The 24,356-nt window shown below is 39.7% G+C and overlaps 4 protein-coding genes across 4 annotated transcripts in view; 1 reads left to right on the top strand and 3 right to left on the bottom strand.

Moving 5' to 3' along the window:
• The window catches only part of LOC117758833 (uncharacterized threonine-rich GPI-anchored glycoprotein PJ4664.02-like), a 41,082-nt gene extending 37,846 nt beyond the window's left edge, over positions 1 to 3,236 (top strand). Inside the window, exons 50-54 of the mRNA XM_034580799.1 lie at positions 117 to 1,517; positions 1,622 to 1,663; positions 2,633 to 2,692; positions 2,857 to 2,923; positions 3,000 to 3,236. Of these exons, the coding sequence (XP_034436690.1) occupies positions 117 to 1,517; positions 1,622 to 1,663; positions 2,633 to 2,692; positions 2,857 to 2,923; positions 3,000 to 3,070 (1,641 nt within the window). The 3' untranslated portion in view covers positions 3,071 to 3,236. The remainder of the gene's footprint in view (positions 1 to 116; positions 1,518 to 1,621; positions 1,664 to 2,632; positions 2,693 to 2,856; positions 2,924 to 2,999) is intronic.
• A 3,318-nt stretch (positions 3,237 to 6,554) lies between these two features.
• On the bottom strand, positions 6,555 to 8,207 carry LOC117758259 (trace amine-associated receptor 1-like). The gene has a single exon (XM_034579790.1). It carries the CDS (start codon positions 8,012 to 8,014, stop codon positions 7,007 to 7,009), a length of 1,008 nt encoding a protein of 335 aa, XP_034435681.1. The 5' UTR covers positions 8,015 to 8,207; the 3' UTR covers positions 6,555 to 7,006.
• A 3,080-nt stretch (positions 8,208 to 11,287) lies between these two features.
• Positions 11,288 to 12,274, bottom strand: LOC117758024 (trace amine-associated receptor 1-like). The gene has a single exon (XM_034579348.1). It carries the CDS (start codon positions 12,272 to 12,274, stop codon positions 11,288 to 11,290), a length of 987 nt encoding a protein of 328 aa, XP_034435239.1.
• Positions 12,275 to 17,884: 5,610 nt separating this feature from the next.
• On the bottom strand, positions 17,885 to 18,883 carry LOC117758023 (trace amine-associated receptor 4-like). Its single transcript, XM_034579347.1, has one exon. The coding sequence runs from the start codon at positions 18,881 to 18,883 to the stop codon at positions 17,885 to 17,887; it is 999 nt and encodes a 332-aa protein (XP_034435238.1).
• Positions 18,884 to 24,356: the final 5,473 nt, after the last annotated feature.

Raw genomic sequence — 24,356 nt, 5'->3', positions numbered from 1 at the left:
TAAGTTTAACCTTACACTTTGTATTCTTTTAGTTAATGTGTATTATTTAAGCTAATGCACTGTTTGACATTTTGATGAGGGTGGACTTTCACAGAGACCTGTCTTCTGATCTACAGAATATCCTAGAGACTGTTGATGTCATCATAGGTGAAGAATCCCGAGAGTCTTGGGTAATTTTGAATGCAAATGAGACCCGCAATTCCAGCTCGAAATTATTGGGTTTGTTGGAGAGTCTCTCCAGTGATTTGAACGGAGTGTTTTCCATTCGGACTCCACGGATCCTGCTAAACAGAACCATGTTTGATGGCTCCTTCATGGCAGACCTGAACTCCAGCATCGTCCTAAACATTCCAAAAAACAGCATGAGGAATGTCTTTATTACCACCATCCTCCTCTCAACCCTTAATATTGTTATGCCGGCACGAAACTCCACCTTTGACGTCAGCGCCTTCAATACCACCAGTAATGAAACTGCCAGTGATAATGCCATCAATGCAGCCGTGTTGCTTGTCAAAATAAATGCCAAGGTTCAGAATGTCCTTCTGAGCTACGACAAGCTGAACAGCTCCTTGACAATGAACCCGCAGTGCGTCTTCTGGAACTTCACACTCTTTGATAATATTGGTGCTTGGGATGATGAGGGATGTAAGTTTGTTTCCGACATAAACAACATAGTAACCTGCAGCTGTAACCACCTCACCTCCTTCTCAATTCTGATGGCAACGGACATCCCTCCATCTCTAAGAGAAGCCTTGGATATAATCACTTATGTTGGAGTTGGAATATCTCTGGCAAGCTTGGTTATATGTCTAATTATTGAAGGGTACGTTTGGAAAGCCATTACCAGGAATAGCACTGCCTTCATGCGTCACGTTTCCATTGTAAATACCGCCCTGTCTCTGTTGATCGCTGATATCTGTTTCATCATTGGTGCCTCTATAGCAAACAATCCCCTTGAGAACCCAGGGGGGGACTACGAACTTCCTCTTGGACCATGTAGCACTGCAACATTTTTTATGCACTTTTTCTACCTTGCTCTATTCTTTTGGATGCTCGTGTCAGGCCTTTTGCTCTTTTACAGGACGGTCATGGTCTTCTCGTACATGTCCAAGTCAATCATGTTGGCCATTGGTTTCTGTTTAGGATACGGCTGTCCTCTGATTATAGCTGTTATTACTGTTGCTGTCACAGCACCGGGGAATGGATACATCAGGAAATCCGAGGCTTGTTGGCTGAACTGGTTTGAGACAAAAGCCCTCCTGGCCATGGTGATACCGGCCTTGACCATAGTTTTCATCAATATTTTAATTGTAATTGTGGTCTTATACAAAATGCTGAAAAGAGGTGTGGGAGACGCTGCACAATCAGATGAAAAACACACGCTGGTGGTCATAACAAGATGTCTGGTCATTTTGACTCCTTTATTTGGATTGACCTGGGCTTTGGGTGTGGGAACCATGGTATCATCAACAAATAAAGCAATCCATATTGCCTTTGCATTCTTCAATTCACTACAGGTATTTACACCCATTGAATTTCAAGACATTGCTTTTGTGTAATAGAACATTTCATGTTCTTTCATTCTGATGATTATGAAATGTGAATGTCTGATTTTTCTCAGGGTTTCTTCATCTTATTGTTTGGGGTACTACTCGATTCAAAGGTATGTCGATTTTGGAATAGCCAATAATAGATCCTAGCATGTGTACACAGGAGGTAGCATTAGCAGCATGTTAGCAGAGGAGAAGCACCTTTTGGTAATGTGTGAGTATCCACACACACACACACACATTTTGGCAGTTTTCAGAGGACACAAAATAATGTTTGAATTTGAATCCTATAACAAGCCTCTATGTTGCATTTGTGTGTATATAACAAGTTAATCACAACAAGGGCATTGTGCCGCAGGTTGTTTTAAATAAAGCTGTTCAGTTACAAAAGGCTAAAGCACCTCCTGTGTACACATACCATTATTCACAGAAGATCATTTTTTGAGTCATTGTGTTTTTGTTACTTAAGCATGAGCACATTACGTCTACATCAGCCATGTTGTACCTCCAAATGTCTACAGTAGCCCAGAAAAGACAAACCAGTCATGTTTAATATTGCTTGAAAATACCGTAGGTTCTCCTACATGTTTCGAACAGGATTTGTTGCAATAAGCATCTTCAATGTTAAATGCCACTAAATTATACACACTGAGCCTTTAAGACCACAGCTTGTACTCAGGTGATTTCTACACCTCCTACTCTTGTTTCTGCAAACAAAGTATGGAGTTACAGGCAGGGGGCATTTAGATTAGCTTTGCACAAAATCTGGAATATGGTGATGTTCACCATCGAAATTCAACAATCCATTTATCAGCACCTCAATACATCAACAACAACAATGACAGGTTGTAATTATAAATCGTTTCATGCACTGACAATTTTTAGCCTTAATGTCTTCTGTTATCCTCCTCTGGAGCCACGTTCATGCATGGATCAAATGAGGACATTTAGGCTAAAACCACAGTGTAAATAACCTTGTTTCGAGTCCAATCTTTGGGTGAACTATCCCTTTAAGTACTAGCATAACTGATTACTAAATACTGTTCATTTTGACATTGGCATCGTTTTGATTTTGCCTGCAGACTCGTTCTCTCCTCGGAAGGAGATCACCTCGAACAAGCACTGGCTCTAATTCTACGAGGGTAAGTGTTGATTTTTTTGTTTTTTGTTTTTATAAATGCTTAGAATATTTTCAGGTTGTCTGGTTTTCAATGCATCCCAAATGTTGTTGAATCTACAGACGTGATATGCTACAGAATTCGTTCCATTTTTCCTTCAATGACTTTACACATTTGTTTCTATGTAGAGTACAGGTGCTGGCATTTCCTCCTTGAGTGGAAATAATTTTATAGGCAGACTACTTGGAAGAAGATGTAAGTTTTTTCACATTAAGCAGCTTTCCTGTTTATTTGAATGTGCTGTCTTATCAACAATGTGTTTGTCTTTCAGATGTCTACCATGTTTCACAAGCTTCAAACCCAAACAGCAGTGGTGCAACGGAGTCATTTAGTAATATATGAATCAATGCAACAAGCTGTATAGGTAACATTTGTTTGATGACTCAAAATATCTATAAAATATCAGGAATTTTCTGTAAAGTCAGAAACAGAAGTTATGAAATCAGGAACAAAATAGTGAGGTTTTAAAAGATTAAAAATGTTTGAAGGAATGTTCAGTGTGATGTGTATATATATATATATTGTGAATAAAACTGTGAAATAGTAATTGTTACAACTTACTGTGAGTTGTAGCTGTTGAATTATTCAGACTAGTCTTGCTGTGTTTATTACTTAAAATAAATAAAATACAGAGTTTTTATATATAAATATATACATATTATTAACAATCAAATAGCAACTGAATTAAAGATCCAGTGTGAGATCCATCAAACTGAACCTTAGCTGTCGTGACCAATGTCTACACAGTTCAATTAAAGAATCCCTCTACCTGATGTAAGTAGTTCACCAGTGTTTCACAAAGCATTTGCACCTTATTTTAAAATATAATATATGTTTAAAACTGAAATGTATAACACACTGTAGTGTTTTTAGTGTAGCCAAAAATACATCGAGACAAATCATTAGCGCTAATGCTGGTAATGTTCAAACGGAAGGATCTGGATGTTGTGACAGATGACATCACAAGCACAACTCTGGAGGCTCTGCCGTCTTTGTTGTAGTAAAAACTATTTCAAAGACCTGCCTCTTACACAGAGGGCCCTGATGTACATAAGCAGTGTATAGCTGTGTTTATTTTTGTTGTTAAATGTGTGTTCAATGTTTTTATTGAATTTATAATGTACAGTAGATTTTGTCACTTTTTTTATACTACTTTTTATACTGTTTACTAAATTATTTGTCTATCACAATTGTAAAACATCCAGGGCTGATCTGGTGTTCCATAGTTAAGATAAGAACATATTTACATCCCAATATATAAATGATAACTCCCCTTCTGCAGGCTGGACAGTTAACACTACACAATAAACAAATACTGTAAATCTCAAATATTTCCTTTTTTTATTTCACAACATGTTAGCACTTGTACTTTAGTATTTCCACTTTATGCTACTTCATACTCTGATACATTTTAGAGATAATTATTGCATTTTATACTGCATTACATTTATTTGACAGCTTTAGCTCCTTTTTAAGATGAAGATGTCAAACGATAGATAATATAACAAGCTGTTAAAAGAAATAGTTAAAGACTAAGCCAGTGGTTTTGAAAGTTTTTTGCTTCTGAAAAAGAAATTTAGTTTTTTTAAATGTCAGAGTTGTTAAAGGCTTTTTCCATATGAAGTTCTTAAATACTTTATTGATTCATCGCACCACAAATCAAAGAGAGAAACAAGCTCTCAACATTTACAAAACTGTTTATAATGTATTTTACTGTAGCTTCACTTGCTGCTTCAGTATTACTGATCTAATGGTGTCATAGAGCTTAATAAAATGATATAATTTGTCAAATGAGTACTTTTACTTTAAAACTTAAACTACAGTTAACTAGCCTGTATCTAACCATGTTAGGTGTAGTTACATTTAAACATTTCAGCCCAAAGACTGCAGCAAAATGAGACAAAAACTTATAACCCTGAATAATATCAGTTAATAAAATCATCCAGATAAATAGGAACTTTTTATTAAGAAAGTGCTTTAAAACAACATCAAGGTAACATATTATGTCAAGAGGTTGCAGATACAGAGACAATTTGTACATAAATAAAAGTTGAGTGATTATGAGGATACTCTTTTAATCTTTATTGCCAGACCACATTAGTGACCTGTCAGAACTGTGACTGTCAGAGTCAAAAGAGCTTTGAGTCCGAAAAGTCACCTTGAAATATTTTCCCTGTGATGATCATTCTAAAAGCTGTTCGAAAAACAGCTGTAGAAGAAAGCATGGACACATGGATTGAGAATCGAAGCCAAGCCACTTAAATCTTTCAATTAAACGAGATGGTATCATGTAATGGCTCAAAGGGTTAAGGGGGTGCACAGAAAGAAAGGAGTCCAAGACATCAGAAAAACCCCATCACACTGGTAAGAGTTTTGGTCGCCTTTCTCTCCATCTTACTGACAGTCGCCCCAGACTTTGTCATTCTCAGGATGCTGCAAGCCTGTCTGTGCCACCATCAAAATCTCTAGGTAGATTAGATGGTGAACATTATTATGGCTGGAATGTAAAATGTTAAAACGGCTCCGATGACTGTCGAACCCTGTAATCTTGTCCTTGGTTCGGTGCCTGGTACGTGATACCTATTCCAATCAGAGCAAAAACAGTCCAGGGGTCTCATTTTTATCCGTTGCGTTCGCACAAAACGGGGCCTGAAACATGCGTCAACACTTCTCACGCAAGCGTTGGGATTTATAAAGACAAATTTGACGGGAAAATGTGCGCATTTCCACACAAACTCCATGCATACGAATGTTTTGGAGACGGGAAAGTGGCAATGCAGACGTGAAGTGGTGAACTGAAGCTGATTATTGATCCACCTCATCATTAACATTAAAACCAACAGCTTTAGTTGTGCTCGCGTGACAGAGCTGTTCCACACGAACCTGCACTTGCATTTGCAATAATGTTTACAAAGTGCAATGCTGCAAACACATACTGCAAAAATATTCAATAGGTTCACTCCTATGCAGTGTAGGATAGACAAAATGAAAACACACACAAATGGTCTCTTCCCTGGTTAGACTGCAATCCTCATTTTGGAAAAATATGCTTTGGCACATTTTTGAGGATTTTTGATTTTTGATTTCACGAAACTTTTCAAATGATACAGATCTTTTTTTATTTTTCTGGTGCGACAATCTACAGTACATCTGTAAATTTTCATCGAAATCAAGTATGAGCATTTAATCAAACTACATGAAACCTATTCACACAGTAAGCAGATAAATGAAATTAATCAAATCTAATCTTGTACAACAGTCCTGTAATAAAACCTAAAACCAGGACTGTGCTAGCGAGGTGTTGATACCTTGTAATTTTGTAGGCCTGAGATATAGTGTTATATTTTGATCAACAAAATTAACATTATTGGCAACTGTAAATATGAAAAAAACAGTTTGGGTTTCATTCAGATCCGACTGTGTATTTTTCTTGGTCTGGTGATGAATTTACCAGAGACCAGTTATTTTACATTGGCCTCCAGTACCTCCCCATGCTCACCATTTTAATTCACCACAAAATGAACTGTGGGTAACTGATGCCATTAGATCCTGACGCTACAGCGGCTCTGAGAGCTCAGCACACTGCAATCTAATCTTGTCTTCCCACACGCCCTGCAAATACTCAACCTACAGAAACACACTGCAAATAACACAGGTTAAAAAAGGGGGTTACACACATTTTAACACATTTTTTCAGCCATAAACTGAACAATGAGCACGTCTCAGCTGTGCTCGTCTTTCTTGTTTTGTGTCCCATGAAAACACTTTTCAACTGTGCTATCAAGAGCACAGATAACAAATGCTCACGTTTTTATTTTTGTATCACACAACCTAAATGTGTCCAGGTCAGTTTAATATGCAGTAGAGCTACGGTTGTTTGCGTTGCTTTAATTCTGTATTATCTCTGCCTAATCTGCAAACTTGTATCTTACGTGTCTGTGTTTATTTAGTATCGCAAGCTGTAACATTACCTGTAAACAGACACACATTTCAAAAGTCATGTCTTGCATTAAGATCATTATAATACAGGTTTTTTGTTAAACTTTTTTCACCAAACCCCAAATTCAAAGTCTTTCAAATTATAAAACATTTTGACAAGTACCTACTGTAAAGGTAAAAGACCTTTATAATATTGTGCAACAAATTTGACTGTGTCTTTACCAGTAGCCTAAAAATTGCTCTTATTACACACACTGTACTGATTTCCATGAATATGTCGGTGATACCAATTAAATGTAAGACCTTTGTGGAGCACACATTAAAGAGTGAGCCCCTCACTCATAACAATTTTGAGTTTCTAAAATTGCCGCTGAATATTTTTCCAGAAATTATGATTCTGAGAGCTGCTCGGAACCATCTGTAAAAGAAAGCGTAGACAAATGGATTGAGCATGGAATTGGACCATCCAAGCCAGGTAAAAGCTTCAAATACATGTGGAGGGATTGAATAGTCGCTCACAGAATGGAAGCTTAAATAAAGAAAGAAGGGCATCCAGCAGAAAAGAAAAACTCCCATAACCGTGGCCAGGGTTTTAGTGGCCTTCTTCTCCATCTTACTGACGGCTGCTCCAGACTTTGTGCTCCGACACGTAGTGTTGTGGATGCTGCGCGCCTGTCTCTGTGCCACAATGAAAATCTTTAGGTAGATACACAGCATTATGATCACTGGGAGGTAAAACGAGACAACAGAGCCAAATACATTTGAATTTGGAATATGGAATATGAAACAGCGACCTTCACAGACTGTGTTTTTAAGTCCTACAAATATGATTCCAAATCCCGACAGAGCAGAGGCAGTCCAGCTCACCAGGATCATGATCAGAACAACCCTTCCATTCATCTTAGTTCTGTATGACAGAGGCTGACACACTGCGTAGTATCTGTCTATGGAAATACAGCACAAGTTCATTATCGACGCCATTACCAGTGAAATGTCGAAGCTGCGCCGCATTTTACAAACTAAATCCCCAAAATACAAACAGGACTGCACAGACAGAGCCAAGTTGAACTGCAGAACTAAAGCCCCGAGAAGCAGGTCGGCCATGGCCAGAGAGAGGATCAGGTAGTTTGTTGGAGTGTGGAGCTGTTTGAAGTAAACGATGGAGGTGATTACCAGAAGGTTCCCGCTTATTGTGAGAACAGACAATGTACTGCCAATAAACACATATAAAAATGTACGTATTGTCGAAGGGGTAATTTCCATTATGCAAGAGGAAGGTCCTGGTTCATAGCACAGATGCACCAACTTGCCATTACCAGTCTTGTTTATGATAAATTCAGGTTCCATGCTTCCTAGATCCTGAAATTGAAGTTTTCAGTAAATTCATTTAAATACAATTCAGGCACATGTTTAAAAGAACAATTTCTGTAATGTTTTCAAGGACAAGAAGTATAGAAATAGTCATTTTCTGCTGTTTCTGTAGCTGCATAATGTTTTATACCAACCTGTTAACCCTGTAGAAATAACAATGGCATGAGCAGCACTGTTTGTGTCATTGTCTTCGACTAAACTGTTTCTCCAAACTCCTCACATACCTAAATATCTGCAGGCTGTCGCAGTAATCGTGTGTTTTCTCAAACCCCTCCCCTGAACAGTGATTATCCATTCACAGCCTAGTAACTATGAGGCACGGCAGTATGTTGAAGAGTGTGTGTCACACTCATGATCTAAAGCGATTTAAGGGTTGTGTCTTTTTATTTAGCTGTTTGAAATCCAAATACACAAGATCATTAGTGTTTAAGAGAAGCCCCAAACATTAGCATACATGGCAAAATAGTAACAGATTACTCAAATTCTCTCAGATTACTCAGATTAATCAAAGAAGAAAAACTACAATCAGCCCAGATTGCATTTTTAAAAAGCTTAGATCATTGCTACATTCTGAAGGCTACATGATTTAAATTTTGTATTATGTCTTTACAATACAGCAATAATCAAATTATGAACTTTTATGACGAGTAATGCCATTTACCATGGAAGAGTGGTAAATAGCATTTGTTTTAAGATGGTGTTGAATGTTATTGCAGGACCGGGATGGCTTCATACTGTAGAGTCCTGACATTTAGTTGTGCACATAGCTGTACTTTTATCCAAAGAAATATGTGGTCATACCAGAAACCTCAGATTGCATCTCTGCTGCGTGCAGACAGGAACAACAGACAGCTGTCACACGCAGCAGATACAGTACAGTGGATGCATGTGGATGTATCTTGATTATGTCCTTAAAATAATACAGTAATGCTGCATACTCAGGCTTGAGTCCTCCTGCAGTGGCTGTGCGTTCGGCCCTTTGCTTCGTGTCTTCCCCATTCTCTCTCCCAATTTAACTCTATCTGACCTATCAATAAATTTGAAGTGCCCAAAAAAATTATCTTATATAAATAGTATTGAAAAGCTGCACTTCAGACACTCGGCTGCTCTGATGGTACACATGAGCTCCACTTGTTCCTAAGGCAAACAAACCTTCCCACTTAGCACGAGGCAATTATGTAATGTTTATATCTGAAAAGTTTCCAACAAAGTTACACACTTAAACAATAAGCAAAACACCGCTTAGCTAACAGCAGACAAAAACGATAACTGATTTAATTTAACTGTATTGAACCTTGCTTTAATTTAAAACATGCACTTTACAATAACAGATTTTATCAACAACACATTTTATAATATATTTTAGCATCTGTTTTTCCGAGTCAGGACGCAATATTTAGTGTGAGGACAATAGTGATAGTGTAACATTGTTGTGATTATCAGTTTTTCACAGTGGCCGAGTCGTCTCACACAAACACAGACAGAAAACACGAATGCAAAGCCACAACAAAACGGCAAGTCCCACAAAACTACTGCAAAAGCCACACAACGGAAACACAACCACAAAACAATGGGTTTAGATTATGACAATGAAACCAGCATTTTAAAAAGGTGCTACAGTGCAGGTGCTTGGAGCAGCCATTAAAGATTCAAGTAAGTACGTTTGTGCTCGTCCATTTTTGGGTGCTCCAAGCTCAAATAGACAAGCATCACATTGTAAACCTGTCAGAGTTGGTGAGGCAGTGGGACCCAGACGCAGAGTTTTAAACTAAGGAGTATTTTAATGAAAGGAACAGGAGATCAGGACGGGAGCTCAGGAGACACATGAATACAAAACACTGGAGAGCAGGACAGGAGATCCGGACAGGACAGGAGATTAGGACGGGTAGACACGAGAACACAACTACATACGACAAGAGACATCCGACAACGATCCGACAAGGACAAAGGGAAGAACCGAGGCTTAAATACAGGCACACAGGGAAGGCCGGGGCAATTCGACACAGGTGTAACACATGAGGACTGGTGCAGACAATCACATACAGGAAGTAAAACTAGATATGAGACACCAGAACCCAGACTACAAAATAAGACAGGAAACAGAACCCGGAGTGTGAAAACATGAAACACAGGGATGTACTAATAAACAGAAAACACTTTGGAAACCTATGAAACTAAACATTGATAAGTTCAAAACCCTGACAAAACCGTGACTTGCAAACGACAGTTAGTAAGTTACTCTGCTGGTTTCAGTGTCACTTCCGTTGCAGTTGTGTGGCTATTGATGTCGTGTTGTGGCTTTTGCATTTGTGTTTGTCGTTAATATGCTTGTGTGAGTCGTCTTGTGTTAGACACCGTATAGTGCCTTACATGTTGCACAACTTGAGGTCAGATAACAAAAGGAATTCTGTGCAACAGGGTCGGTAGTAAGTGCTGTCAGAACACGACATGGCAGAAGAAATAGATAATAAAGTGTGTGTGCTCATATGTCACTGGACACAAAAATGGGTTTGTGAACAAGTACAAAGAGTAAGTGGGGAAGCTAATTTGTCCGAGAAGAGCAGAATAAATTCCTCACCGCCTGCTAATTTGCTCTGCTGTTTGAAACTAATTCAATTCAAATACTTTTTCTGTCTTCCTCCTTCTGTCTTGCTGTGTTCTGCCACTGGATTCCAGTTTATCTAATGGGCAAATATCACAGCAACAGCACTCAGGTCAGACAGATCTGTCAAAACTTATCTAATTGAGTTTTTCAAATTCATTTTAAAAATCTGATACTGTTTGATTCAGAAATGCAATTGTAAAAAGTATATATTTTATATATATTACTGTCAAGCATCATAAAGTAGCGAGGCTTCACAGTTTGTTTATCGTCTGATGCAATGATATGATGCAACCTGACCCCTCCTCCATTAGAGGTGAGAAGTCTCTGGTCCCTCGGCTGCTCTGATGGTACACATGAGCTCCACTTGTTCCTAAGGCAATCAAACCTTCCCACTTAGCACAAGGCAATTATGTAATGTTTATATCTGAAAAGTTTCCAACAAAGTTACACACTTAAACAATAAGAAAAACACCGCTTAGCTAACAGCAGACAAAAACGATAACTGATTTAATTTAACTGTATTGAACCTTGCTTTAATTTAAAACATGCACTTTACAATAACAGATTTTATCAACAACACATTTTATAATATATTTTAGCATCTGTTTTTCCGACTGTCATTTTCACAGTATCCATAAAACGAATTAAAATAATTTACTGTTGGCAAAGTCACCTCGGAATATTTTTCCAGAAATAATGATTTTGAAAGCCGACCTGAACCAGCTGTAAAAAAAAGCATAAATTAAGGGATTCAGCATTGAATTGGACAGCGTGAGCCAGTTCAGTGTCTCGATCACCGGGACCGGTGGGGGATAATAAGCCAAAGGCTGAAAGACGATGCATAAAAAGAAAGGAGTCAAACACAAAAGAAAAACTCCCATAACAGTAGCCAGAGTTTTGGTGGCCTTCCTCTCCATCTTACTGACGGCTGCTTCAGACTTTGTGCGCTGGATGCTGCTCACCTGTTTCTGTGCAACAAGGAAGATTTTAAAGTAGATACAGAGCATTATTATCGCTGGGAGGTAGAAAGAGAAAACAGGTCCCACAGTATTTGCTATGACAACATTAACAGAGCACAGTTCTTCACATGTCCCCTGGCTGGATCCCGCAAATATTATAATGACCCCGATTAGAACAGAGATACCCCAGCTCACCAGGATCATGATCACAGTGACATGGACATTAATTTTACTTCTGTACGTCAGCGGCTGACAAACTGCATAATATCTGTCTATGGAAATACAACACAAGTTCAGAATAGAGGATGAGCACAATAACACATCAAAGCTGTCTCGGATTTTGCAAAATACATCTTCATGAACCAGACATGAGGTGACAGTGAACGCCATGCTGAAGGGAAAAACTAAAACTCCAACAAGCAGGTCGGCCACAGCCAGAGAGAGGATCAGGTAGTTAGTGGGAGTGTGGAGCTGTTGGAAGTAACCAATAGAGATTATAACAAGGAGGTTTCCACATATTGTGGCAACAGATAATGAGCCAAGGAAAATATACACCGAAACACATATTATTGAAGGGTTGCTTGTAAACAGGTAAGTTGAATTATGTGATTCATAGCATGGATGTATGTCATTAACAACAAAAGTGCTGTTGACAGTCAGCTCTGCTTCCATGCTTCTCGATTTCTGCAATGACAATTTGTAATATTAGGAATATTTAAAATACATTTGGTTCAGCATGTATGTACAACTATAACATCAGCAACCACCTCCTCCACGAAGGTCTTTTCTGGGCCAGGTATTTATAAACCCCCTATTTCATCACATTAACACCGACTTTGCTCATCCAATCAGATGTGGCTACCTACATCCTGTTTGTATGAGAAACTAAGAAACAAATTTACAAAGCTATGTGTCTGTCTGTGTGTGTGTGTGTGTGTGTGTGTGTGATGAAAATCAAAAAGGCCCTAACCAAGAGGTTCATGCATTAAAAAAAGGCATAATGTTTCTAATAGTTATCGTACACTTTTTGATATAAATACGTTGGTACTAATATCTACTTCTCAAAATGATGCAGGGTATTAGCAGAGTTATTGCAGTTGTGTTAAGCTTTCAGAAACATGTATACCAGCATAATAATTTTAGCTTTGCAGTTTCTTAAACTACGAAAAAATTTATAGCACTCAGTAAAATGAAAGCAATATAAATGCCATCAAAGGCCAGAGGTTGCTCCTCACATGGCAAAATGGGATTTTCATTCATTTTTCAATCCCACTATAACCCATATGTAACCTCTAAAGTAACATTAAGAGAGTGTCTCTGAATAGACAACATTTCTCATGACTCAGCAAGTTAGCTGCTGGCATTGCACAGCCATCAAGTAGCTAACGTTGGCTACTTCTTTATTCTTTCTTAAATTTCTGTCACAGAACCTTATGATGCGTTAAGACCAAATGTGAAGCAGATTTTTACCTCCACCAAGGAGCTTATGTTTACAGAGCTGCTCTGCCTGTTAGTGGGACTAACAAAAACAACAATGTTAAGGAAATTTGGTGGAAGGGTTGGCTATGGCCCAAGGAAGAAACCTTTCAAATGTGGGTCCCCTCCAGACAAAGACTATCTGTAACATTATGAGATTTGGTTTTCAGTGTGCCTGAGAAGCTTGGCAGTTGACCCCCCTGCTCTTAGGTCTATGGGGGGGCTTTCCCATGTAAATCAGAATCAGAATCAGAAGTATTTATTGCCAAGTAGGTTTACACCTACCTGGAATTTGCCTTGGTATATAGGTGCATACAAGGAACATAAAAACATAAAAAACACAATAAGTACTACACACATGAAAAAAACAAATATAAAATAAAAAGATATAAAAGATATATATAGAAAAAAAATAAAGTAAATGCAAAATACAAGACAGGAGTGCAATGAGAATGTGCAATGTGCAATGTAATGTGTGTTAATGTAACACAGACTTGAGGCGTGGGGGCGGGATAAGAGTCCAAGTCAGGTGGGGGTCCCGGGCCTTGTTGATAAGGCCAACTGCAGCCGGGAAGAAGCTGGTCTTGTGGCGTGAGGTTTTGGTCCTGATGGACCGCAGCCTCCTGCCGGAGGGAAGTACCTCAAAGTGCTTGTGACCCGGGTGGGAAGGATCGGCCACAATCTTACCTGCACGCCTCAGGGTCCTAGAGGCAAACAGGTCCTGTAGAGATGGCAGATTGCAGCCAATCACCTTCTCAGCAGAATGGATGATACGCTGCAGTCTGCCTTTGTCATTGGCAGTGGCAGCAGCGTACCAGATGGTGATGGAGGAGGTGAGGATGGACTCGATGATGCAGGTGTAGAAGTGCACCATCATTGTCTTTGGCAGGTTGAACTTCTTCAGCTGCCGCAGGAAGTACATCCTCTGTTGAGCTCTTTTGGTGAGGGAGCTGATGTTCAGCTCCCACTTGAGGTCCTGGGAGATGATGGTGCCCAGGAAGCGGAAGGACTCCGCAGTGTCGACTGGGGAGTCTCTCAGGGTGATGGGGGTGGGTGGGGCTGGGTTCCTTCTAAAGTCTACAACCATCTCCACTGTTTTCAGAGCATTGAGCTCCAGGTTGTTCTGACCACACCAGGTCACCAGATGGTCAATCTCCCACCTGTAGGCGGACTCGTCCCCACCAGAGATGAGCCCAATGAGGGTGGTGTCGTCCGCGAACTTAAGGAGTTTGACGGACTGATGACTGGAGGTGCAGCTGTTGGTATACAGGGAGAAGAGTAGAGGGGAAAGAACACAGCCTTGAGGGGAACCGGTGCTTATGGTCCTGGAATCAGAGACATGCTTCCCCAGCCTCACGTGTTGCCTCCTGTCAGACAGGAAGTCTGTGATCCACCTGCAGGTGGAGTCAGGCACACTCAGCTGGGAGAGCTTGTCCTGTAGCCCGTAAATGACAAAACTGTGATCTTTACAAATGCAAATCAGGATAGTTTCACTCAGTGGTGCATAGGTTACACCTTTTTCTAACAGGTACTAACTCCCTTTTAACAAAATCTCTCCTATAAATACATCAGGCTTAGTATGATTATAGAATCATAAATTGTAGCTTGAATAGATTTGCCTTATATAAGAAAGTATGCAATGATGAGTGTAATCAGTGATCCAATTTTCAGGGTACATCTGATCCTACATTGTTAACATTGCATGTCTGTCAAGCTCATCCAAGATAATATGTTGTAATGGAGAGAGTGGCACCACTGTTCACTTTTCTGCTGACACCAAAACACTGTGCTTCACATAAAGCATATCAGCTGTGTCATCGCGTGACAAAGTCCCAAACATTTGTCCTCCCAAACTACTGGGAAAAACTCAGCACCATATTCACATGTCCATGGCATACTAAGCTGTTGACTCCGATAATTTGGGCTTCAATTGTCCTATTGTTGTTATTAAACTATTTCAGTATTACATTAAAACACTCAACACTTTTATCCAAAGCGACTTGCAATAAGTGAATTCAACTATGAGGGTACAAACACAGAACAGCAAGAATCATGTAAGTACATAACCTTAATACCAGAAAAATAAACTGGTCCTCAGTCACATACTCATCCTATATAAATGTAAAGTACAATTTAAAAACTGTTATAACCGTTGCTTCAAAAGTGAAAAGGTCATTTGTGAAGTTTTACTCTGAAAACGTCACACTCAGATCATGAATACGTCCATTCCTGAAGATGCCATGTCAGTCGTTAACGTCATCACGTTAGGGCTGGTCCAATCACAGCCTTGTGAATGAAGCGTCTGTCTCCTGCAGACAAGAAACTACCAGCTCGTGTTTTGCGTGGTTCGATGAGTGACTCTGTTTTCGGTGTAAAAAACTTGCTGAAGTCGACACCACACTGTTTCCCTGGAGGAGAGGATGAGTGCGTTGGAAAGTAAAGCCGCGGGCCCAGTGTGGAGGAGTCGAAGCGGAAAAGACGGGCGCACAATCCCAAAATTACGGTAAGAGCTAAGCTACAGAGAGAAGCCATTGCTAACTGCTAAGTAACTCTTAGATCTGAATGTGGGATTAGCGAGAAAGTTGCTAAAAGAAGAAGAGAGCGTTGAGTGCTTGAGCAGAACTAGTGCATGTTTAAATATGTATGAACTGCTTAAATTTAACAGTTTGTTCTCGTTAAGTTTTTTTCATACACATGACTGTTTGTCCTGTTGTATTTTATAGGAAACTGCCCGTCTCTTCACACCTCTGATGCAAATTGCCGGTGCCACGAACAGGAGCAATGGTAAGATTAAAGAAGAGACACGCTGTGCTGTATAAAATACATTGTATAAGTTTACTTTATCTGTAAACCAGGCAGTTTTACAGATAAGTCACTGCCAGGCAGTCAATGCACATTTGGCCGAAGCTCTTGCTGCAAGTCCAGATTTGCAGTGTGGAAAATGACGCCATTGTATGTAAGTAATTGTTTACTAATTGTGTTTTTTACTGTGGATCTTCCAACAGTGATGTAGCGAGGCTATTTCCGTTTATTAATAATATACTCATGTTACTCATGTTGTTTTCCAGCTGCCTGTACTATGACGTACTATGAGCCAGTATGAAGGAACTTCCTGTACATCCAATCGGACCTTGCAGCTCTTGCAGCAGCATTGAGAAGTTCAGGAGTCGACAGAGAAGAAAGAGGGTAAGATTAGATTCATTAGATCATTTTTCAGTTACATGTATAGATGTATGTTGTCATTGAACTGTGCTGATTGCACTGATTGTGTTTACAGCTGATTGAAGCGGGACAGATGACATGGAACCATCCTTCCACAGCCAGGAGCTCACCGACCTGTGTGCCACACTTCCAATAAGACTAGAAGCTACACACCACAGACATCGACACACTGGAGCAGATTCGGACAGAGTCCCACAAAGAACTTATGACCCAGAGGCGGCAAAGAGACATTTCAAGCTTCACCCAATTAGTTTTTCACTGGCTAGGCCAGTTGTATTTTTACAATGTTTGTGCTGTATGTACATAAAGCTTTGACTCGACATATACCTTGTTCATGTTTTTTCCCTTCTACAATATGTTCAACATATAACATCAAGCATCACATGATTAAATGTATAGTCTTCAGTAACTGCAGTGCTTTTGGTAAAGGCTTACTAATAATTCATATTAATAAATTAATTATTAGTAATTAAACTTTTTGTTTAAAACTCTGCATCCTGGGTCCACTTGTTTAACCCAACCCTGACAGTGGTTTTATCCAATGGTGAAGTGAGATAAGTTCTCACCAGCAATTCATATGCTAATTGGATCACACCTTCGCTCCGCGACTCCCCGGTGGCACTCCCCCCTCCCCAGCCCCCCCACTGCGCTACCAGGACTATGTTTCAGTCAATTTGTGTCACGGGCGAACGCACTAACTGCCAGGAATTAGGGGAGTTTGCAGGCGTTTGCAGGGGCGAAAAAAACGGCTTTTCGTGCAGTGAGTCCTGTGTGGAGAGAAATTAAACAGCATTGAGAAATAAATATTTAATTGAGGACACTTTTAGGCATCAGATGTACAAACATTTATTTTGTTTAGTTTTTTAAGTGTTAGATATATCAGTATTTCAACACAGCAGTTATAAATTACAGTAATCATCTTGACTTATTTTTCCAGTGATGATCACTCTAAATGCTGCTCGGAACCAGCTATAAAAGAAAGCATGAATAAATGGATTGAGCAGTGAATTTGACAGTGTGAGCCAGTTGAGTAGCTCAAGCAAAGCAAGCGGCGCTGAAACTTTAGTGAAGGGGGGGAACGGTGACAAGGAGAAGAAAAAGGTAACCAGCATAGCAAAAACACTCCCATGAGCAAACGTTGGGTTGTGGATTCTGTGCGCCTGTCTCTGTGCAACAGGGAAAAGGTAGATACACAGCATCACAATCACTGGGAGATAAAATTAGAAAGTAAGTCCCATAATATTAGCCAGTATGACATCATTTATACATGTTGAACTACATTTTCACATCTCATGTACATGATGTGTTGTGTGGCCATCTGCATCAATTCTCAGAAAAAACAGCGGTGACTGTGTTCTTTATTCAAGAGAAATTTCCACAACACTAAGCTAAAATCTACATACAGGTACATATAGTTTTCAGGGGATTTTATTATGCAGTTTTTACAATGCGTAGTATTGTATGTGTATACCATGTATGCATCCTTTGCAAACATATATTAAGAAACATATATTTTACACATTATTTGTGTGTATAATCATTACAGACTTCTCTCTAGGATGTTTCAGCTCACTGAAAAGAAAATCAGTGCAGTTTTGAGTTTGTAAAATCACCTTGAATCACTTTTCCTGAAATGATCATTCTGAAAGCCGATCGGAACCAGCTGTAGAAGAATGCGTAGATAAATGGATTTAACATGGAATTAGACAGAGCCAGCCAGCTAAGTAGTTCAATTAGAGGAAGTGGCACATAAACCTGACTGAAGGAAAGAACCGTTGTACAGAGGAAGAAAGGAAGCCAACACAACAAAAACACTCCCATGACAATAGCCAGAGTTTTAGTGGCCTTCCTCTCCATCTTACTGACAGCTGCTCTGGCCTTTGTGCTCTGACACGTTGTGTTGTGGATGCTGCGCGCCTGTCTCTGTGCAACACTGAAAATCCTCATGTAGATGCAGAGCATTACAACCACTGGGAGGTAAAATGAGAAAATAAGTCCCATAATGTTCGCCAACACAACATCAGTTATACACATTTCAGTACATTTTCCATGGTTTATTCCTGCAATGATGAAGCTAAGCCCAATTAGGACGGACAGGCCCCAGCTCACCAGGATCATGGTCACAACAACATGGTCATTTATCTTAGTTTTGTATCTCAGAGGCTGACACACTGCGTAGTATCTGTCAATAGAAATACAACACAAGTTCAGAATAGAGGATGTGCACAGCGACACATCGAAGGTGCCACGGACTTTGCAAAACAAGTCATCGTAGAAAAGACAAAAGGTTATAGAAAATTCAATGGTGAGAGGAAATACTACAACACCGACAAGCAGGTCGGCCACAGCCAGAGAGAGGATGAGAGAGTTAGTAGGTGTGTGGAGCTGTTTGAAGTAAATGATGGCGATTATGACAAGGAGGTTTCCACAAACAGTAACAACAGATAATGAGCCCAGAAAAACATGAAACAATACACATACTGCAGAGGGATTGCTTCTCAGCACATGATACAGATCTATCTTATAGCAGGGATGAATCTCAGTAAAAACATTAGACTGGTTAAAGCTGATATCCATTTCCATGCTGGTGCATTCCTGCTATTCAACATGAAATATTATGTTGATCAATTATTTTTCAGTTCCAGGTCTATTATTGACAAAATATTAGTTCAGAATTGATAGAAATGCACAAATCATACATTACTAATGACGGGCATCCCTGCAGTCCTAATGTGGCACTCTGCAGCACTGAGAGTTAATATTTATCATTTCGTATCTCATTGCTGTGGTTGGTACAGAACTTGTCCAATCAGATTTAAGATAGGCCTACACCTTTTGAAATGACATAACAATAAAGAATAGCAGCAACGCACTGTGTGTGTGCATGTGTGTGTGTGTGTGTGTGCGCAGAAAGACGAAATGTTGGTTTTGTTCACATGGAAAAAGCATCATGATAACTGGTAGGTAATATGTAAACAGAAATGTTTGTAGTTAGGACATCAATGTAAAATGTTTCAATATTTCATCGTTCAGTAGTTATAAAGCTGGTGGCTTGTGTACACGTGTTCTGCACCCCGCTACTGTATGTAGGCATATGGTACTATCTTGGATAAATTGCCTTTAACGGAGACCTATTATGGTTTTTAAGTCTTTCCCAGTCCTTTAGTGTGTTGTGTATGTTTTTTGTGAATGTATACGGTGTGCATGGCTCTTCTCTCCCACAGTAAACACTTTTCTGGAGGCTGATGAAGGGGGGGCCAAGTGTTAGGTCTGTACAGCCCTAGAAACAGAGATTTTTCAGACCCACACTTCAAACCGAGGGCTAAAAAGATAAAAGAATTACGATAATTATTGTAATATCTTAGTTTAATATCATTTTAATATATTATTATTCACAAAAACCTTATTTGCATGATAATCCCGTATTTTCGGATAACTTCATGTCGCACCCCCCCTCTTCAAAGATACCAATGCACTTGACTCATCACCAGCTGTCCAATCAGAGTAGACTGGGCTTTCTAGCAAGGGGGAGCAGGAGCTGAATCCGGCTGTGAGAGTCTCCTGCAGCAATGTATAGAATAAAGAAAATAAAGCAAAAGCTAAACTGAACATTGCAGCCTCTAAACCTTTTCAAGTAGAGCCCCAAAATAAAGTTATGAACCCCAAAAACAAGCATAAGAGGTCTCCTTTCAAATAATATAATAGCAGGTTTTTTGTTCGTCACTCACTTTCCACTGACTCAGAATAGAAATGTACCTCTAAACAGGCTGACCACATCTTTTGAGAGCAACATGCCCATGGGCACTCAGAGGGAAAATTTGTTCAAAGCTGCACAGTAAAAGTTACCATCCACTGCCAGTCTGACATTCCTCCATAGATTATTGTGGTTGCTGTCAATGGAGGAGAACAACAAATCCTAGGTCTATGTCCTGTCTGAGTTCAGAACAAGTCTTTCTCTCAACCAAGTTCACTGCTGTGCCCTCTGCCCCTTTCTGTTGTCTCTGATTCCCTCTGACTCTAGACTTTATCTCTGCCTGCCTCAGCTGGTATGACTGGCTTTGTGAAAGCTGACAGTTTCAACCGGGTAAAAACCAATAGAATGGTCAAACTGAGAGAAAGAAACAAGAAACGGTTTCTGCCAACCAATCCATCCATCCATCTTGGCCTCCCAGCTCCCAGCATCAGCTACAGGTTTGTCACCATTAATAAATAAATCCCTTGGGACCAGGTGACTTCCAATGAAAGGATTTCCCCCTAAAAACCTTTGTCTAGAAATGTTTACCTTAAGTACCATTGCCCCTCCTTTAGATGGAGACAGGTGTGCCATCTTTCATCTATGCTCCGTTACACATATCCAAGTGAAATGTGCAATCTCTCCATTTGGTCAGAACTGCCAGGTCTGATCACATGTTTGCAGCTAAATTCAGCATCACTGCACCGCATTATTGGAACTCACAGGCATCTGCCTTGCCCAAATCAACAATATTGGTCAAATAAAAAACATCACTGGGTTTGTAGGCCACACTGAACATTGTTTACTAATGGCTACAAATAGCGTTATGTTTGTAGATATATTACTGCATGAAATAATCCATTAACATACATCCCTTTTTTAAAGTTATTTCTGGTATCATTATAATCAATCCTAGCAGCAGACGGCCCATACAAATATACAGAGGTGTTAAAACATGAGGTGTCTTGTGACGGGTCCATATCAGCAAATACAAAGAAAACAAGATAAATTTATTAAAACAGTATGTATCAGAGTGTCATAAAAGTCATAATTGGGTGTGTCTGGTAGATGAACATATGGTACATCTAATGCTACAATTCACACTGATCTAAATTACAGCATATTTTAATGAGCAACATGATCATTGACATGTAGTGAATTAAAGGAAAATTAGTGAACTAACAATGAACATTCACTTTAGGGGGCACGGTGCAGTGGTTAGCACATGTCGCAGGAAGAGTCCTTGTTCGAATCCAGGTTCTGCATGGGGTATTTCTGTGTGGAGTTTGCATGAGTCTGCGTGGGTTTTCTACGGATACTCCAACATCCCCCCACAGTCCAAAGACAAGCAGATCTGGTTTAAGTTAATTGGACACTCTAAATTGACCATAGAGAGAATTGTTGTTTGTCTCTGGATGTTGTCCCCGGAATACACTGGCGACCTGACCAGGCTGTACCCTGCCTCTGGCCCAATGTCAGCTGGGATTAGCTCCAGCTCCCACCGCAACCCTGACACGATAAGCGATACAGATAATCAGTAAGAAAGTATTACAGACACTATAAAGTTGGTCTAAAGTTGAGCCAAAGTTAACTTTTTTTGCCATGTGACCCTCTGTCTACGAGTCAGGAAGGGAGGATGGCGCTTTGTGTGCGACTAGCTGGCATCTTCTTGACTATAGCTTACTTTTTTGTGCACATAACACAATACATAAAACCATGATGTAAATAACTCTTTATAGACTTAATCATCAGTTTTACACCTAAGAAAACCTCCAGCTTGAAGTTCAGTGAAAAAAAACAAACAGAACGTATTCTCTATGGAGAGTTTCTCACTTTTCTGTTTGTTCCTTGTTGCTCATTAAATTGGACTCTGTGGGTGTGTTGTGTCCTTATTCAGATCATTAGGTTGCACATAATTTGTTTTTGTTTGGTTAAGGATTAAAAACAGTAAGGCCCCAGGTTGAAGAGGTGAGGCGATGCAGGCAGGAAAATAATGTGTGTGTGGGTAGCTCAGGGACTGACAACCACACCAAACATTCGCACCTCTAATTGAAGACTGTCATCAGTTAACTGGAGACATAATAATGAAGACACAAGTGAGCACTTGGACGAATCTGCATCTACGTTTTTTATATTCTCATCTAACCATGATACTTCTACTGAAATTGGATGAAACATTACAGTGATAAAGCAGAAGTTTGATTATCCATGATTTATTAAACCATGAAGTAACATAATATTTCTGATGCAGGGAAGCTCACAGTGACAGATAAATGTATAGCAGCAGTAATTATAATAACAATAAATACCAGTTTTTGCAGCACTTTTAAAAACAGTTACAAGGTGTTTTACAAGTTTAAAATGAAGAATTGTAACACTGTGAAACAATTTAAAGCAATCAGTGGGATGTTGACATATTCTACAGGATAAATTAAAATCTTGCAAACATACAGTAGGTCAGAGAGTCGCCTGTGTATAAAATGCCATGCAAATCCTTACCAGGCATTAAGATACTGTATTTCCCTATGAACCAAAGTGGTGGACTGAAAAACATACATCGGAGGTTACTTTGTAAATTTGACTAAAATTTGAAACTAATGTATTACTGTTAACATTCAAATAGCCCACATCTCAGTGCAAAGGCTATAGATTTAAAGCCGACAGTGAGATAACATCAGGCAAAATAAACAGTGTCACAATGAGAATCTCCAGGTATTCTTTGAGCTGTCAGCAGCCAAAGCAGAGCAGGAATCGGGATGGCATCAATAATGTGGGGAGTCACAGCCCTGGCCAATTATAAAAAGGAGTGCAGCACAAACGTGAGCTACAGATTAAACCACTGTTTGGAGTTTAAAGCTAGCCCAGTTTTTGAATGACAGAAAGTCAACAAAGCAGCTGTGACCTAAAACATGTAATAATTTAGTTTATTGGTTTGTTAGTTTGGTTATTCTAGGCGTGAGATGCCTAGAGCCTGGACCAGAACCTGTTGTTTGGGTCTGGAACTTGCGCATGCGTAGGTCTTAATCTGTAGTTATGGGACTCGCACATGTGTACGTCTGGAACCGGGACCGGGCAGGGGTTCTTCGGCTCTGCAGGTTGATGATAGTGGAATCTTTTTTTTTTTATCACTTTCCCTAACATTGGGAGATTTTCCAGCGTTTTTTGTCAACCTCTCAGGAAATAATGTGTGGATCTTGATGTAATAAATCGTATGGCCTTGGCAGAGGTATGCGCTCGACTGAGCTGAAGATGGTTGACTGATGCTCTACACCTCGGTGCTACAGTGTTAGTGATTATCCACTTTCAAGATGTTGCATATATGAGAGTCTTTGGCCTGTGGGTGTTTTTCATAACTCAGCCCATGTGCAATTATTTATGCTGTCGACTTATTCTCCAACTAAAACAATTATGGGTGTGGTTGGCCTTTTTTGTTGGACTCAGTAATACAACACTCAAATACATCTCTCCCTTTGATTTGGCAGCTTTCATGAGAGTGTTTTAAAACTGCCATGCCTCAGATAGAAATTGCACCTGTGCCTTGAACTTACCATGAACAGGGAGGAACTGGAAAAACCAGAAGAAGACGTGACAGATGCCATTCTCTCTGTTATACTTAGTCACAGCCTCTCCTCAAATAAGTGGCAAGGAGACTTGTGTACTGGTTATCTTGTTGACAGTTACCTGTTTGACCACATGATAGTGAAGTACACAAAAATTTGGCTCATACGTGTATTGGTACTGCACCTCAGTTTCTCTTTTCGCTTTTTGATCTCCTTCAAAGCAACAACATTCATAGAGTCATTCCCTCTTTCAACAATTCTCTACAAAGTTAAAGCACGTTATAGTTGGGTTTTTTTTGCTGCAATGCTGACATTTTGAAAAGCTGTGAACTTGAAGACAGTGTCGATTGCTTAACAGACCTTTGGAAAAGCCGACATGTTATGTATGGAATAATAACACCAGTTAAATAAATCTTCTAACTTGTAAATAAGCCATATACGTGAACAGAAATGGAGGGACGCTTGCGAGCTAGTTCTGGAAGCATACTCGAGCTGCGCTGCTCCAATCATGTGACATACACCACGTGGATACCCCACACTCAGCAATCATCTATAACACACACACACCTTATTAGGCGGTCTATTTAAGCAGAGAAAATGTCCTATCACTCCCTTTGCTTGCCCCACTGCTGCGGCAGTATTGCTGCTAGTTGCTTCAGCCCCTCCACCCCCCGCCGCATCCACCTGTAGGCTCCAACTGGGGTTATAAGTATTTGCTCATCACTCCCATCATATCTATGCAATCATATATATAGGGGAGTGA

Source organism: Hippoglossus hippoglossus, chromosome 24 (genome assembly GCF_009819705.1).
Source record: "Hippoglossus hippoglossus isolate fHipHip1 chromosome 24, fHipHip1.pri, whole genome shotgun sequence".
Lineage (NCBI taxonomy): Eukaryota > Metazoa > Chordata > Actinopteri > Pleuronectiformes > Pleuronectidae > Hippoglossus > Hippoglossus hippoglossus.
Note: the sequence above shows the minus strand (reverse complement) of the source record. Positions and strands in the feature narration are given on the sequence as shown.